Genomic DNA, 18,266 nt, shown 5'->3' with positions numbered 1-18,266 from the left:
AGATCCGTCCATCCACAGGAACGCCACGGCCAACACTCACCCAGCCACCTGCATCCCAACCTGGGCTCTTTGCAGGGCCCTTGCCCTCCCCCAGAGGCTCTCACTCACTCACCATAGTCCTTCTTGCAGTACTTTTTCATGTTGATCTTCAGCTTCCCTTTGGAGGCCTTGCAGTAGGAATCGCAGTCTGCAGGAGGGGGGGGAAACACAGACAAAAACTAATTAGGCTGGCAATGAATAGGCTGGCTGGCCGAGGGGGAGGCCACCTCCCTAAATACCTAGAGGCCTGTGATACCCATGGGCCTTCTAAAGAGGCCCTTGGGACAAAGGACCCCTACCCGACCTCCCCCTCCTCCCGCCTGACGAATCCTTCAGCCGTCTTGGCCTCCGTGAGAGACTCTCCGAGCCCCCATATGGTGCCACCCAGGGCTTCTGAGCACCACACAAATTCCTCCTGTTCTTAAGACACAACTGCAGCCTGATTAAAGCCGATAGAGGCCTCATTGTCACCCTGCGCTCCGGGTCTGTGTCAGGAGCTGGTTTTCATGGCGCAGAGCCTCTGGCTGGGGTCAGACCCTGACAAAAGAGGTCACAGAGGAAATTAGTAGCCCGTGAAGCATTAGAAAGCCCCTTTGGTGTCCACTCCACTGGAGTGTTCAAATAAAATGCCCCACGAAGAAAAGTTCAGTTCTAATGGGCCCTACTGCTGGGAGGCAGGGCTGGGGCCTGCGCCCGCCGGGTATCAATGAAGGGGCGTCCAGGCCCCCGAGCAAGAGGCAGGCAAGATATACAGCACATCGATGTGTACCAGCCATGGGCTCTGTCTGTCTCTCCTACGATTGGCCTTGTCAAACCTGATCCTAGGGGGAGCCCAGCACAACTTTACCCTCTCCCTGCTGGTGACTTCTGCTTTCTGTATGTGACACCCACAGACAGACATGAGGCCCAACCCAGGAGAGAGGCCAAGAGACTGCCCATACCTGCCCTGCCCAGCCACAGACATGCTGGACCTCATTCAGTTCTCACTGCCTTTCTCTGATGGATCAATGTTATTCCCATTCTACAGACATGAGACTGGTCTAAGCCACTGGCCAAAGTCAAGGTCAAAGAAAGAAGTGATTTGTGCATGGAGACAGGGCAAAGCCAGAGCAGGAAGGCCCCTCAGTGCCACCTGCTCCCAGCTTTGTGGCAAAGACTACAGGGACAATTCAGAGGCTAGCAGGAGGCAGCTGCTTCCTTGGAAGCCCTAAGATATATTGCCGTGCCTAGGAGGCCCCCCAGGCCAGCCCCTGAGAACCCTAAGTCAGGAACCAGTTTCAGGAAATGAGAAAGAAACAGCCCTGCACGCTGTTGCTATGCTGTGCTTCAAGCCCTTGGAGCATCCTCAGGCCGGCCTAGCCCAAGGACACGAGAGGCCACAGTATCAACTCTCCTGCCAGTTCCACAGCCAGTCTAGGTCTGGAGTCCCTGGGGTACCCAGAGAGAGACTTTCACTCCACTGTGACCAGGCCTGAGAAGTCAAGACAGGAGGAGGAAGCAGCCCAAACACACCAGACAACAGCTCAGTCCCTGCCATGACCATCATCCTTCCTACTTTGGAACAGCCATGCTGGGCTGCTCCTGCATCAGGCTGGGGACAGATGATGCTCATAGCAAAGCCATGGAGGCTGAACCCAGGATGTGCCCAAGTCCCTGCTCTGTCTACTTAGGGAGGCGAATGGGATTGCAAATGAGGCCGAGAGGCGTCACTGCAGACACAGCCTGAGGCCCATTCAGTGACTTTGTGCTATGTTTTGGGAAAGTCTAAGGGAGTGAGTTCATACTGAATCTGGAGGAAATAACTGATGTCTGCCTCTTGTGCACAGACCCAGCAAGACACACCCCAGTGACTGCTGGAGTAGAGAGGGTGTCACTGCCAAGCCTCGTGGGCTTTGCAGAAGGGGTTGCAGTGCTGAGCTTCTAAATGGATAAACCAGAGCTCAGGAAGGTTAGGGGGGGTGGGTCTGGGGGGGTGGGGACGAGGGCTCTCATCCTGAAGGGCAGAGGACAGGCAAGTAAGTCCTGGGACAGTCTACTCTTAGACCTTCAACACCACTGTCCTCAGCTGGCGAAGTTCTTCTCTTAAATGCCACGTGTCCACCTGTGACAGCCACTGACCTAGTGACATCACACTCCAGGTACCTGTTTGCCAAGGCGGTCTTTGTCAGGTACCTTAAAAGTGGCACCCAACCATGTTGGTGGCACCTGAAGGCTTTGGTGCCGTTCTGGTGTATGGAGAGCCCTGAGCATCACTTTTCCACATACGTGTCATTTCATAGCTGAGAGCCTATGGCATGAAGACACAGGCTCATGGTCTTCATGAGAGGCCGTCTCCTGGCAGAGCCCAGGGGACTCGCCCAGAATCACCACTTCAAACAACACTGAAACCTAGGGCCAAGCCCCAAGAGGATCTTGGCTTAGCCATCAGACACCTGAACTCGGCACCTGTAATCCTAGCTACTCCCAAGGCCAAGACCTGGAGGATCAGGGTTTGAAAGTACCCCATGAAGAAAAGTCCAAAAGACTCTTGTCTCCAAAATAAATGTCAAAAAAAGGGGGGCTGGAGAAACTGGAGGTATGAATCAAGTGGCAGAGTGCCAGCTGAGTGAGAGAACTCAGAACCAGTACACGCACATACTCGTGCACACCCCTACGCAGAAAGCAAGGGCTGGAGATGTGGCTCAAATGGCATAAGAAGCAGGCCAAGTGACTGTGAAGCTTTGCATGCAAATCCCAGTACCACCAAAGAAAGGAGAGGGAGGGAGGGAAAGGAAGAGAAAATAGGAAGGGAGGGAGAGTAGGAGGGAAGGAAGGAGAAAGGAAGAGATGGGGAAGGAGGGAGAGAGGAGGGAAGGTGGCAGGGGGGGAGCAATTAGACACCCGGGTAGGAGACGGTCTCTACCCCCATCATGTGACACAGCACCCATCTTGGTAGAGAAAAGGCTCAGACAAGTGGTTATAAACCCAGAAAATGACCAAAGTCTCTGCATTTGCAGTTGTATTTGCTTTTTTAAAAACCTTCCATGTCAGTAAGCTTGTTGCAAAATGTCCTCGACTCCCTTCGGAAGGGCTGATTCTAATTAAATCGTGCACTAGGAAAACAGCCCAAGCATGTTAGAATTCTGTGCAAAAGACAGGTAAGCAGGCCTGGAAGGAGAGGCAGAAGTGTCTTCCTTTGGGGAAAGTGAAAAACCTTCAGAGCATGGACACTGAAAGTTATTTGGCTGCCTGTGGACTCGTCCTTTGGTTCATTTCCCAGCTCACTGAGGTCACTGGACACATGGTCCCTGTAAGGAAAAGGTCCCTGTATTTTCTCCCTTTTCTGAAGACATACAAAGCTACAGTATGCTTCAAGATGGACAAATCATAGCTTTAAAATACAGCTGACTCCCACAACATGGTATCTACTTGGCCACCTCTGTGGGGCCTCTCCTTGTTATGTTCCAACATAGCTATGAAGACAATGAAAAAAAATGAAAATTCACACAAATGCCAAGAACAAAACTGATAGATAACCCAATGCCGGAATTGTGGAGCAATCTCTATTAATTAGAGGCAGATGGTGGTGGAAGCCGCAAAATCTATTTGGGTTTTACCTCAAGACGTCTCTCTGATGAGCAGGAATATTCTGGGGGGAGGCGGGGAACACAGGAAGATGGCAGAAGACAATCACCAGAAAACAAATAGGCAGAAGCATGGGCAGGGGCAATGAGGACATCCCCTCCTCCTGGAAAGCTACGGACTAGAAACAGCGCTGCCCTGCCTACCTGAACTTGCAGTTTTATCTAAATGAGTGAGGCAGAGGCAGAAAGTCAGGCAAGCTGAAGTGAATGCAAGTAAAGCCTGGTAGGAATGGGGCACTGGGGCTATGGCTCTCTACCATGAATCTGAGACAGGGATCAAGTGACATGCCTATACAGAGTTTTGCAGAGGGCCAAACGCTCTGTCACCACTAGTCAACTATCGCTCAAACACTACATGTGTCTTCAACAGTATGTCACCAAATGCTCATGGCAAGCTAAAATACCTCTTCAAAAAAAAAAATACACACCACAGTCATTGGGTGGGACTGGCTCACACCTTTAATTCTAGTACTCAAGAGTACTGAGATCTAAGAATCAAGGTTCATAGGCAACCCAGGCAGATAAATTGGAGAGACTCTTACCTCCAATTAACCAGCAAAAAAAGCTGGTAGTGGAGGTGTGGCTCAAATGGTACAGCACCAGCCTTAAGCAAAAAAAAAAAATAAAAAAGATAAGTTAGAGCATGTGGCCCTGAATTCAAGTCCTAGTACTGGCACAAGAGGAAGAAGAATGAGAGGGAAAGAGGGAAAGGAGGAGGGAGGAAGGAGGGGGGGAGGGAGGGGAGGGAGGGGAGGGAGGGAGCAAGGGAGGAAGGTAAAGACATGGGAAGCAGGAAAAAGGTATGGAGTGAAGACATAGACGCAAGTGGACATAGGATTGGGTGAGAACAGCAACCCAGGCCAAAGAGAATAGAAACAAGATCAAAGACAGGATTCCTGATTTAAAGTCAGACTTACACATGCTGAAGGAGAGGCCTTGCTAAACCCTGTCATATCAGAGAAAAGAAATCAACACCCAGAGGAGTCTTCACAAAACACAGGATATAGCATCATAAGGGAAATAAACAGCTACAAATATAGCAACAAACTGAGCATACAACAGTGTGTCCAAGAGCTCTGTGGTAAACTTATGACTCAAGAATTTTATACCATAAAAGTAAAGGGAGGGAACACAGAAATGGAGGGACAAAGAGTGAGCAAATACAGACGAGGAACTCACTAGACACTATATTGAAAATGAACTGTAGGGGCTGGGAAGGTGGCTCAGTGGTAGAGTGCTTGCTTTGCATGCATGAGTCTTTGGGTTCGACTCCTCAGCACCACATAAGCAGAAAAAGCCGGAAGTGACGCTGTGGCTCAAGTGGTAGGGCTCTCACCTTGAAGTATAGAGCTGAGGGACGGTGCCCAGGCCCAGAGTTCAGCCCCCACGACCGACAAAATAAAAAGAAAAAAAAGAAAAAGAAAATGAACTGTAGAACTTGTGGTGTGGATGTGAGAGAAAAACTGGGAGCAAGTGAAGGAGAGACATTGTCCAAAAAGAAATGTACTCATTACCTGACTTCTGAAACTGTGACCCCTCTGCACATCACCTTTATAATAACAATTAAAATAATAATTTTATACCTAACTAGAGTGTCTCATATATACTACAATGAACAAAAGACATTCTCAACTCCTTTGAATATTCAGAAAATTATTCCAAGCTGGGCACCCGTGGCTGAAGTTTATAATTCCTAGCTGCTCAGGAGGCTGAGATCTGAGGATTAAGTTTCAAAGCCAGGCAGGGCAGGAAAGTCTGTGAGACTCTTATCTCCAATTAATCACTAGAAAACCAGGAGTGGCACTGTGGCTTAAAGTAGTAGAGTGTGAGCCTTAAGCTGAAGAGGTCAGGGACAGTGCCCAGGCCCAGAGTTCAAGCCTCACAACCAACAAAGACACAGAGAGAGAGAGAGAGAGAGAGAGAGAGAAGTATTCCAATCATGTATCTCCCCAGAAATAAGTACTTCAGAATGTTTCTCAAATGAAATGAGAATAGAAATACTAATATAAGAGGAGAAAGTCCTGGTATATGCAGCACACTGGCAATGATCCTACAGCTAGTGAATCTAGGAGTTCTAAACTGGCTTCCAAAACTAAATACATACGTTAAAATAATTTTTTAAGATGCTTGAAAAGGAACCTCAGACTATCAGACTATAAAAAATAAAAAATTTAGGTTGACAAATTAACTAAGAAGTGGAATGAGGTAGAGAATCAAACTCTTGTCTTAAATAAAAAGCAAATGATCCCATTTCATGTTGAGCTGACAAGAGTTATAGATCAAGGACTGCTTTTGAAAAGTCACAAAACACTATAGATCATAAGAAACAAACTAGAGCTAAAAATATGCCAATGTGTCAAAAAAAATGGAAAACACACAAAGCATTTATGATAAATTAAGATCACAGAATGATAAATACCTAAAGATAAAGCAATAAAAGTGAATGGATTCCACTGAAAAACTGGCTTCCACATACTGAAGTATTAAATTAGGTGCTGGTGGCTTACTTCTATAATCCTAGCAATTCAAGAGGCTGAGTTCTGAGAATTTCAGTTCAGAGCCAACCTGGCAGACAAATCTGAGAGATTCTTACCTCTAGTAAAAAGTCAGAATGGGAGGTGTGGCTTAAGTGCTAGAAGCACTAGCCATAAGTGAAAAAGCTGAGGAATAAGTCCTGAGGTCAAGCCCCAGGACTGGCACCAAAATTAACTACATAAGTTATTACTGAAGAGGAATATAACTAAGGTGATTTTTAAGGCAACTTATACTATACTCACGACATAACAGGAAATGAAAGCTATTTTTTTAATGAAGTAGAAATGCTTCTGTCAGAAAAAGTAGGTTTCAAGGCAAAGGTGTTTGAAATGGACAAAGCAGATCACCTCATAATTTTTTTTAGAAAAAGTCCTGTTTGATGGATGTGGGATAACAAACATGGTACTGAACAGACAGCAATAAGACTGATGGAAACACACGGAGAAGCGGACACACACACACACAGCAAAAGAATGCCACATTTATTCCAAGAAGCTGAAATTGCACCAGCCACATTTCCTGACCACAATGTAATAAATATTATTCGGTATTAAAGAAGAATGAAAATAAGCGAAGTGTATTGAGTACTAAAAGTCAGAAAATGAACAAAACAAAACCCAAAGAAAGAGGAAGGAAGACTAACAGGAGAAACAAATTAATAAAGTAGAATACAGGAGAGAGAAAAAAAAACCCAAAACTCAAAAATTTATAAATATATCCAGGGCCTAATTCTTTGAAAAGCTCCCAAACTTAAAAAATTAAAAAAAAAATAAAAACACCAGACAAAACACTGTCATGTCTAATTAAGAACAAGAGAGAAAAAAACAGAACATTAGGAAGTAATAATCTAAAGAACATTTGGGGAATTATAAGGCTATTGTATACAACTTCAGGGTAAAAAAAAATCTGAAAGAAATGTATTATTTTTAGGAAAATATAAATACCAAGTGGCATAGACAGTCTTAAGAAATATTTGGCTAGAATGGACCTCAGAGATGAGCCACATGAGCATTTAAAGGGCCTGTGGTCTCTAACTGGCTCATTCTTCAGAAACACGAAAACAATGCAAGTTATTAAGGGGAACCACATGAAAGTTCCCGAGGCTGACCGTTTTGCACTGAGGGAGGTGGGGTGGGGGGGGGAGAAGCAGCTTCATACCATTCCACCTTAAAAGTTGCTGCAGTTTACTCACAAGACCCTATAGGCCCACTGATTAGCCTCATTGACAGGGCCCCACCCTAATGTCAGGACTCTCTCAATTGGCCCTGTAACAAGCCTAGCACCTCTACTCTCTCTATGGGGATCCTTAAAGAGCTCTGGTTGAGAGCCCAGGTAAACACTGCAGCTCTGCAGGGGCCCCTGCTTCAGGCCTTCAAGCCTGCCCTCCTCCCTCAGCAGAGATGGACTTGCCAAGACTGGACACGGGCGCTGCCTGGCTCCCCACTTGGACGTGCTCTGTCCCAAGGAGGACCGCTGAGACCTGGAGGCAGCCATCTGCCTGGCCGCAGCAGGCCCATCCTGGCTGGCTGGCATCCTGGCCCCTCCTGGGAGCCGCCTGCCCTCCCTTTTATCCCTCCCACCTGCTCCCCTGACCCACCCACAACCAAGAGCCAAGAGGTGGCCTCCAGGCCCAATCCCAGCGGCCTGTACCAAGCCCGCCTCCTCCCGCGCCTTAGGTAGCTGGCCCTCTGCGCTGCCTCCTGAGCCCAGGTGCCAAAACCCTGCTGGGTCGGCCTGCTCGGGCCGGCTCCAGGGCTCATCTCTGAGCATATGGCAGGCAGAGCCCGGTGGCCTATGGTGCAGGCCAGGGGCACGGCATCTGGCACCTCCCTGAGGAGTGGGGTGGGGAGCTGGCAAAGGTCTCGCTCTCCCAGCCCTGGCAGCTTGTTTGCCACACCTCTGCTTCTGGGATGTTGTATTTGGAAAACAAACCCCCAAATAAGGGTGAGCTTCAGACCCCCATGCCTGGGTGTTGGGGGTGTCATGGGGAGACAGAGCTTGAGGGGAGAGCACCAGGGCTAGGAGAGATCTCAAGAAGACCATTCTGCCCACCAGTGGTGACCAAAGGCAGCTGGAGCCAGTACGCACAGAAAGCAAGCTTTGCCTCTCCCAGCCAGTGTGCCGCTGGATCACAGGCCAAAGGTGATTCGATGCCCTCCCCTAGGTAAGGGCAGAGCCCACTCTCCTCTCCCCCGTGAGCACTTCTGAACAAGGGTACTGCCTCTTGTCTGGGGGAGGTAGGCTGCAGGCAGGTTTTAGTGTCCACGTATCACTCCACACCTACACTGTTCTTACCCAGTCAATCCATCACCCCAAAGCCCCTCCTCCAGCCTCAACTGCAAAAGGTCCATTTCACTTCAGGCTCCTCAAAGCAGAGGGCAGCACAGGAGAAAGATCTAAACAGCGGGGAAAGGAGAGGGTGCCAAGCACGAAGGTCATCCTGTGCAAAGGTTCTGAGGCAGGTACTAGTCTGGCATCGCTCACCAGGCCACCCTGCACAGAGTAAATGATGAGAGAAGTTGCAAGAGCTGATCTGCCATGCTTGCTGAGGTACGGGCTTAGCCTAACCTGTTAAGCACTGGGAGACACCTGTGGCCCACTCAATGGGCCACTCACAAGTTCAGCCACCAACCTTGGCCTCCGGAGCCTTTCCCCTAGTGACCTTTTTACTTAGACTCTGTCCCTGGTCACCTTTCCCTAGCAGACCAGCAATTTCCAAGTTCTTAGCCTTTGCCTCCCAGTCTAGAATTTTCTGTCAGCCTCTCATCCCAGTCAAGTCAGAGCTTAGAATCCCAGCACCTGACAGGATTTGTCGCCACTGACAGTGACGAACAACACAAAATCTTAGGTCCCACAAGGGCCAAGAACATGGCCAAGACCACCTGGCCAAACAAACCCACAAACAGGCTTCACGACGGTGTCGGCTCCCTTTCTGACCTTGGCAGACATGCCTGGCCGCAGGGCCGGGCAGCTGTGATACCTGACAACGCCGAGGACGGAAGCTGGGCTGGAAAGGGGAGAGGGGCAGCAGGAAAAGTATGCAGATACTCTGTCTCCATGGGGACGCAGGCCCACATCTGCCAAGAGAACCCAGGGCTGCGGACCTTACCTGCAGTGACCAGCGAGCCACCCCTGGGGTGTGGAGTGCTCACTGGACAAACTGCCTCCACCTGGCTCCCAAGTCATTACCCACCCTCCCTGTGGGAATGCTGACCCTCAGACATGCAGGAACTTCTGGAAAGCAAGAAGGACCCAACAGGACAGGGAGCGCTTGAGTTGCTGGTTGCCGTGAGTAACACGGCCGTGTGTCCTTCAGCATGTTGTTCTCTCTCTCTGAATCTCAGACTCCTCACTGGTTAAATGTCAGTTAACTCTGTCATCTTTATCTCCATAAGATAAAGCCTGACAGATTGTAAGCCCTGAAATGACATCAGCTATCAATATTAGTACTCAGAATTAGGAGCCATGAGAGAAAACCAAATTCACAGGCACTCTATCACTTAAGCCATACCTCCAGGTCTTTTGCCTTAGACTTGGGGGGACAGTACCTTATATTTATGCCCAGTGTGGCCCTTCCCCCATAGCCAGGATGACAAGTGTGCACCAGCTTTTAGGTTCAGATGGGATCCTATAACTCTTTGCCTAGGCTTGCCTCAAACCATAATCCTCCTGATCTCAATCCTTGAGTAGCTAGGATTACAGGTATGAGCTACTAACGTCAGACCTATATCCAATCATTCTAACCCAAAGGTGTTTCTCACTCAGGAATGCCACCTTTGGATTCACTGAATAGCAACTGACCACTGGCTTTCCGAACCATTTGGAGAGGATGTAGTTCCTTGGGACACCTGATATACTTCCCAGTTAAATAGTCCTCAACTTTTTTGTCTGTTAACCCATTCCCTCCACAAAGTCAGGGCAGCACTGTGCCCCCACCCACCCACCCAAGACCAGGGCACATCACAGGTCCTCCATAGATCCTTGTTGAATGAGCTGAATAAAAACATGCCCAAACCGGGCACCGGTGTCTCATGCCTATAATCCTAGCTACTCTGGAGTAGGGCAGGAAAGTCCATGAGATGCTTATCTCCAATTAAATAACCACCAGAAAACCTGAAGTGGTGCTGTGGCTCAAAGTGATAAGAGTGCTTAGCTCAGGGACAGTGGCTAGGACCTAAGTTCAAGTCCCACGACTGACCAAAACAACCACCACCAGACCCACTTGCTACCACCATGTGGACAGCAAAGCGACGCTCAGCCCCAGTGATTCCTGCATCCCCACTCCCAGGGCAGAAATCATCAAATCTCTATGAAGGAGCCCCAGGAAGCAACAGCCAGGCTGGCTCAAGAATAGAACAGGTAAAGAAAGGCAGGACTCAAGATTCCCGGTGAACGGCAGGAAAAGCAAAGCTTGGAGAGCAGGGGCCCTCATCTGGGAAGACTGCGGGCTGATAGGGCTTCCTCTCCCAGAGGCAGGGAGAATCCTTTTGGACTTTAATTACACAAATCCTAAATCCACCTGGTTGCAGCCTTTTAAATACTAGGCCTCAAGACTGTCAGATTCCAAGGGCAGTCATCACAGATAAAGCCAGGAGGTCCTGCACCCCAAGAAGCCCCTGAGGGTGAGCGTCCATCTTGCTCCAGTCCTGCCCAGCACGCTTGGAACGCCCTTAGGGGGCAAAGGGATTCGGGGTGGGCAAAAGAGCCAGGCTTTGTCATCTCCCATGGCCGGCAACCTCCTCCCCACAGAGCCAGGCCCTGTGGCCTCTCTGGGGATGGGGTGGCTGGGCAGAGAAGGGGGGCTGCACTGACCACATGAGGTCAGAGCAGCCCCTCTTCTCCTCTTGGAACAAGAGGGTGCAAATGAGTCCTCAGCGTGGTCTTTCTTCTTGCTGAACAAGATGGATTGGAAAACAAATTGGCTCAAATAAAGCATGTAATTAGATTAAAGTCTCTTGCCCAGTGTCTCTGGGAGTGCACAGAGTCCTCCTGACTGGAGGCAGGAGACCTCAGCGGGCTGAAGTGCTCCTGGACATCCAGAATTGGGGGCAGAGTTTAGGGTTAGTGCTCAGTGGTGGTCAGGTGGCCCGTGGCTTTGAAGACATAGGCTGGGTGGCCCTGTGCTAGAACGAAGGACAGCAGAAGTTAGGAAGTGGGCATCCAGGGCTGGCAGCCCAAGACACAGAACATTCCAGACCTCAGTTTTCTCATGCAGTGCTCAGAGCCATCCGAATGCTTCTGGCCTCACATACTCCAGGTCAGCTGGGGTGGTAAGGAAAGGGCTTGCTAGGGTTGCCCAGGTGTAGTTTATGCCCACCCGGGTATTCCTCCACGGGATGGACACAGCTGCCCTCCGAGACTGAGGCAGCTTCTACAGGCAGAGAGCAGGGTTAAGGTCTGGCATGGATTGCAGGGTAGGGTCTGGGTGACCATCACGGCAGTCATGTAGCTGGCACCAGCTGGGGAGACCAGGCCAGGGAGCAGGTAAATAAAGGCTGAGAGAAAAGAAGAGGTAATGTTTTCATATTACCTATGTACATCCTCCTATATAGTTTAAATCATTACTTATAATACCTAACACAGACGTTATGTGAGCAGTTGTCATACTTTATTACCGGGAGAATAAGGACAAGAACTAAGTCTGCACATGTTCAGACAGATAAAGTTGTTCTCAAGCCCATTTCATGTGAGGAGAGTGGAATCCTTTCAAGGATACGGAAGCTGATGCTGCTTATGCACAGATTGGCAGGAGGAAGGAACAGCCAGCAAGAGGAAATATAATGACGTATTTGGGGAACAGATACAAATCTAAAGATGCAATTCATTTGGGTTGCCTATACTCCTAGCACCCAAAGCCGGGCAATGGATATGCTATGTTTAGTAGCCTTTGACTCTGATCTGAGGCATGGAATCATCTGCTTGAGGCATTGTTAGTGCTCAGAATGTTGTAGGTTTCAGAGTATTTCAGATTGGTGACTTTAAGGGCAACCAATCTATATGAGGTTTGCTTTAGGGAAGTAAAGAACTCCCAGTGGACTTGAGGTAACCACAGAGGCAGGTCAACCTCTGGAAGGTACTGGCATTCTTCATGTACCAAGCAGGGACACACTCCCAAAGAGCCCACTGTGGAGTGTGGAGCAGAGTCCTAAGCTTACCCTGGCTTCCTGCCTGCCCTGACCTCCGCAGGGGACAGTGCTAGACTTTACCGAGATGCCACATTCAGATCTTCCTCTACAGTCTTCTGTTGCTAAAGCATTTCTGTTTCCTCCCACCCAGAACACTGCTGTTCTCAACTGCTGTTCTACCAGCATCATTGTGTCCCTGACTCCCAACCCTCCAAAGGGAACTGAATAAGGAATGTGCACCTCAGTGGTGCACCGATCCCCACATCCTACACCTGACCTGCTAGCAAGCTCCCACATGGGCCTCCCAGAGAGGCTTCTAGAACAATTCTGGTAGACAAAGGGCTAAACAGCCTTCCCCTACAAGCAAAGCCCTATGTGTGAAGATACTATTTAGCTCTATTCCTGGTACCTGCAAACACCAGCTCCTGTTTAGAAGCTGGAGGAGAACAGCTTAGGCCTCTTGAGACAAGGCCCACATGGCAATGAGTGCCAGCTGGGCTCGTGTTTCTCTTCCTCTGGCAGTCAGACTTTCTGGAAGTCCTGAGGACCAAACCACCTACCCAACTTGCTTCCTACAGTTACTGTTTGGCTCACCAAAACTTTGAACTACAGAACAAGTTCAAAATTATTTTTTAAAGATTTTTTATTCATTATTATTATTTTTTTGTTGGTCACCAGGCATGAACTCTGAGCCTGGGCGCTGTCCCTTAGCTCTTCAGCTCAAGGCTAGCAATCTACCACTTGAGCCACAGCACCTCTTCTGGCTTTTTCTGCGTATGTGGTGCTGAGGAAGTGAACCCAGGGCCTCATACATGCAAGGCAAGCGCTCTACCACTGAGCCACTTCCCAGCTCCTCAAAAATATTTTTATCAAGAGTCAAAATTCAAAACTCTCACCCCAGTTGGGCATGACAATGCATATCTGTAATCCCTGTTACTCTGGGAAGTAGAGGTAGGAGGATTAGATCCCAAGGCCAGAGAAAAGTCAGCAAGAGAACATATCTGAAAAATAAACCAAAAGCAAAAGGACTCAAGTGGTAAGGCACATGTGTAGCAAACCCAAGGCCCTTAGTGAAAAACCCAGTACTGCAAAAACAAACAAAAAAGGCCCTCTCACCTCAGAGACAAGCTCTATAAATCCTAGAGAGAGGACAGAGAGAAATTTCTTCCAGCTGAAGATGAAGTACCTAGGTGGATGAAGGATGCTCACTGGGGGGAGGTAAGAAGGGTACCAATCCTAGGAAGAAATGATGTACAGAAGAGACCTGCATCTGAACCAGAGAACCATCTACCTGCCACCTCTTAACATTTTTTCTTGATGAGAATTCTGCCTCGGAAGATGAATCCTCTGGAATTTTTGCTTGAACACCCCAAATTTCCAGCTATGTCACACTGGTTCTAAGTATAGGCAGCTCTCCATAACTGAGGGGTTCTATATCCCCCCCAAAATTCAACAAACCATGGGTCAAAAATATTTGAGGGGGGAGATGGATAAGAATACTGAAAGGGGTGACACTGATCAAGATGCACTGTATTCATAAACAGCTTTGTAAACCAGCAACTCTTATACATGTCTACTGAACAGGAACAGACTTACTAAAAAATATAGACGTATACACAGCAATTACATCACTTCAGGTACTGCAAGGGATCTAAAGATGGTTTAAAGTCTACAGGATGGAGGGGATAGGCTCTGTGAAAATGCGGTACCTTTTTATATAAGGGACTAGAGCATCTGTGGATTTGGGGATCCTGAGGACTCCTGGACCCATGCCCCTGGGACTATATAGAACCCCCCGTATGTTCTTCCTATCTACCATCTGTGGCACTGGGAAAACAGCAGCCGGGCTGGAGAGCAGCGAACCACCTTAGATTGGAGACTTTGTTCATTAGGCAGCAAAAGACCTAGCCAGCTCTTAACAATATTTGCCACTAGCAGGGCCACAGAAGATGGCGCAGTACCTGTAATACAGGTGGACTTGGTTCACATTCAAAACAAGAATCCTCCACAGTGTTTGCCTGTCTTTCTCACTTGCATCTCTTAAAGGCAAAAACACTGTAACCCCAGAACCTAGCACTGGCCATCAGGGTACATGTATGAGCCCACAGCAAAATGAATGCATGGACATTTAAATGCACAAAACTCCCAGAATTGGTAAGAAGATAGGAAATATGAAAAGTCACTACCAAGCCTGGCTGAACGAGAAATTCCCCATTTTCAGCCTGCAGCCAAGACGAAGCCCAGAGAAGGATTAATAGAGCACAGAATCCGTATTTCATAAGCCCTTCCAAATTGCAGAAAAGGCTGCACCTGCCTCCACCCGTCTGGGGCTACTAATCCTCTGTAACAACTCTGTGGCCCCCATTCTATCTCACACTCGGTGGGCAGGGTTATCCCGTGTATTCGCCTTTAATAAGCTGAAACCATTCGGGCGCTGAATTCACTGCTGTCTGCTCCCACCGGGCCTGCCCCATGGGGTCTTCTTGTCAGCTCTCCCAGTGAACAGGGGATTTTGTGTTCAGCAGGGAAAACAAAGCTGTCCCAACAGGGATCCAGTTGGCTCTCCGTGTGCTTCTCCAGCGAGAGCCAACATGGACACACACTAGAACTACTGTCAGCACTGGAGGGGGAATTCAGATGAGTTAAGCCGGGGCTCCCTGGCAAGGCTGTGAGAGGGGAATGCTTGTGGCCCTTCAGCATCCTCCTGCTTGATTGGCTGATTGGCTGACTGGCTAGTTCAGCTGGTTAAGCTAATGCTGATGAGGTCATGCGTTGGAACCCAGTGGCGTCCTTGCTTAAGTTTGTCTGTACCCCACACCTAGGCGCTGTTGGGTAAGAAGCATACTCCTGCCCAAGGCTGAGCTAAATTGCTTTCCACAGAGAGAAAGGCCTCAATACTCACCCTTGCCTTCTGGTGCCAAACACTATAGTGCCACAGTGCCACATGGCCCCCAAAGTTGGTACCGTAATCCAGGAAAATCGATGGGGAATATTGTGTGTGGCTATCAACCACTATGCAGTTTTGCTCCTGGAGCCAACAGACTACATTACCCAGCACCCCTTGAAGCAGTGAGGTATGATCACATGATCAAGTTCTGGCCAATAAAACACGAGTACGATATTCGACACTTTCAGGCTTAGCCCATAAGTCTCTCTAGAGTTTCCTAGGGGATGACTTTGAGGCTCCAGAGGTTGGTACAGCCCCTAATGGAAGGACCCTGGACGGACCTTGGACTCACTGCTGAGAGTCAATCAACCAGGAATAGCTGTGAATGAGGGCTGCTGTATAAGCAAGTACTAATTAGACGGTTAGGAATGTTTGTTACAGCATATAGCCTGCCTGACTAATACAGGATCATAAGAATTAGGACAGCAGCAGTGGTAGTGTATGTGATAGAGAGAAGACAGCTCAGTATGTCTGGATGATGAGCTGGACACTGGAGGGAGTAACCCAAAAGCCTTTCTGTGGTAGCGAGCTGTTGGAGAGTAGATAAAACACAAACTCACAGAGCTCTCCTGGTACTAAGAAAATTTCCTACATCACTTATAGTTGTCTCTCAGTATTGTAGGGATACTGGTTCCAGAACCCCTACAGATACCAGAATTCAAGGATGTTTCAGTCCTTTATATAAAATGTTATAGTATTCGCATGTAACATATGTTCTCCTTTTAATCGCCTCTAAATTACTCTAGTACCTAATACAATGTAAACAGTTGTGATACTGTATTCTTTAGGGAAAAACAGCCTGCAAAAAGTCTATACAGGTTCAGCACACACACAATATTTTTGCATAATTTTCATCCAAGGATGGCTGAATCCACATACTTGAATACTTGGAATCCCTGAATACAGAGGCCAACAGCAGCAGGCCTGGTGTGTGTCCTGCCCTTTACTGACCCAGTGCACACAACCTCCACACTACACTATTGCAGATGTTGGCTGCCTTCTCTGACACTTGCCTGTGACTTCACTTGGTTAGGTATGTCGATCCCCACCAGACAGTCCATAGCCAATGGTTAATTAACTATGTGAGAACAGAATGGGTCAGTCCTTTTGCCTTTAAGTACAACAGCTTCTCTGGCATAACTGTCAAGCCCATTCTAGGATTTGGCAAAGCGATCTGCTTTCCCAAGCACCCTCCCCTACACTTTCCTGTCTCCCTCACTCCCTTAACTGATGCCCCTGGGAATACTCCCTTGGTAAAGTAACTCCCATATGAATCTCTGTCTCAGGCCCCCAGAGGTTTTAGGGAATCCAATCCAAGTCACCAGGGCCCTTGATCATCAGGATGCATGTCTGTGTAGCATTCTGCTGCTTCATTCACCTATAGCAATCAACTGGCCACAAACAGGAGGAAGGACAGATGGAGAGTCCAGAATCAGGACACCACCTTCTTCTAGGCTTCTGAGAGGCTGTGAAGATTTTTAGGTGCACAGGTGGAAATTCAACAGTGGGACCGAAGGAATGGCCCCCTGGGCCAGAGGGATGTTTGACCAGGGATCTGGGAGATATCTTACTCACTCTGGTCAGAGAAAGAAAAGATAGCAATAGGTTGATGCCTAGCCGGGTCTAGAATTTCAGGAAAATCTTGAAGCAGTTTTCTCTTGAGCCTATTGCTCCAAACCTTCCATGAAACTGGGAACTGAACTTAGAGTCTGGGCACTGTCTCTCAGCATTTTGCTCAAGGCTGGTGTGCTACCACTTGAGCCACAACTGTGTGTGTGTGTGTGACTCTGTGTGTGTGTGTGTGACTGTGTGTGTGTGTGTGTGTGTGTTTAACTGGAGATAAGAGTCCTATGGACTTTCCTGCCTGGGCTGACTGAAAACTGGGATTCTCTGATCTTAGCCTCTTGAGTAGCTAGGATTACAGGCATGAGCCATCAGCACCAGGCTTAGCAGGAGGAACCTTTTCAGGCTCCCATATCAGATTTTTCTCCACCTTTTACTGCTTCAACAGATGGCTTGCTTGAGGCACAATGGTCAAGGGAGAGCCTCAGCTCTGCCATCAACCCTCTGTAGGATCCAGGGCAGGTCGCTGTCCTCCTTCTGGCCTCAGTCCGCCCATCCATCAAACGCAGGAGCCAGGTTGGATAAGCCCTCTCTGGTAGGAACATGAGAATTCCACTCTTAGGATGCCTTTGGCCAGTACCATGCTGAGAGCTAATTAACAGCTGGCTCTTTGGGGAGAAAAAAATCTTGATAGGTACTATTTGCCAGTTTCTAATGTGTGAATGATCCCACGGTGGCAAATTTCAAAGTACCAGCATGATACCCAAATGCCTGCGTCAGAAAAGGATGAGCACAATTGGTTCTGCAGAGTTTCATGAGCAGGTACCTGCCAGCCCGTCACCAGCTCTCAGGTAACTAAGGGTCTCATCATTTCTGATCTCTGCAAACACAAGATTCTTTTTGTTTCTATTGTTATTATAAAGGTGATGTACAGAGGGGTTGTAGGGACATAAGTCACGTAATGAGTACTTTTTAAAAAAAATTTCCGGTCGTGGGACTTGAACTCTGGGCTATCCCTCTGGCGCTATCCCTCTGCTCTTCAGCTCAAGGTGAGCACTCTACCACTTGAGCCACAGCACCACTTCTGGTTTCTGAGTGGTTTATTGGAGTTAAGAGTCTCATGGACTATCATGCCCAGGCTGGCTTTGAACCACGATCTTCAGATCTCAGCCTCCTCAGTAGCTAGGCTTACAGGCCTGAGCCACCAGCACCCAGCTGAGTACTTTTGTTTTTTTAGACAATGGCACCCCTTCCCTTGTTCTTTTTCTCTTTGAGGTGCTGGGATTTGAACTCAGATCCTCACTCTTGGTAGGCAAATGCTCTTGAGCCACATTCCCAGTCCACACAAGACTTTCTCTTTCCCTGGATCCCGCAATGAAATCTACCTTTTTTTTTTTTTTAAGAGTCTTAGTATGTTTCCCAGACTAGCCTCAA

The 18,266-nt window shown here is 48.3% G+C and overlaps 1 protein-coding gene across 1 annotated transcript in view; it reads right to left on the bottom strand.

Moving 5' to 3' along the window:
• Ntn1 (netrin 1) overlaps positions 1–18,266 on the bottom strand; it is a 174,880-nt gene that overhangs the window by 16,692 nt on the left and 139,922 nt on the right. The window contains exon 5 of the mRNA XM_013013487.1: positions 113–187. Within this exon, the coding sequence (XP_012868941.1) occupies positions 113–187 (75 nt within the window). The remainder of the gene's footprint in view (positions 1–112; positions 188–18,266) is intronic.

This window comes from Dipodomys ordii, unplaced genomic scaffold, assembly GCF_000151885.1.
Source record: "Dipodomys ordii isolate 6190 unplaced genomic scaffold, Dord_2.0 Scaffold19, whole genome shotgun sequence".
Lineage (NCBI taxonomy): Eukaryota > Metazoa > Chordata > Mammalia > Rodentia > Heteromyidae > Dipodomys > Dipodomys ordii.
Note: the sequence above shows the minus strand (reverse complement) of the source record. Positions and strands in the feature narration are given on the sequence as shown.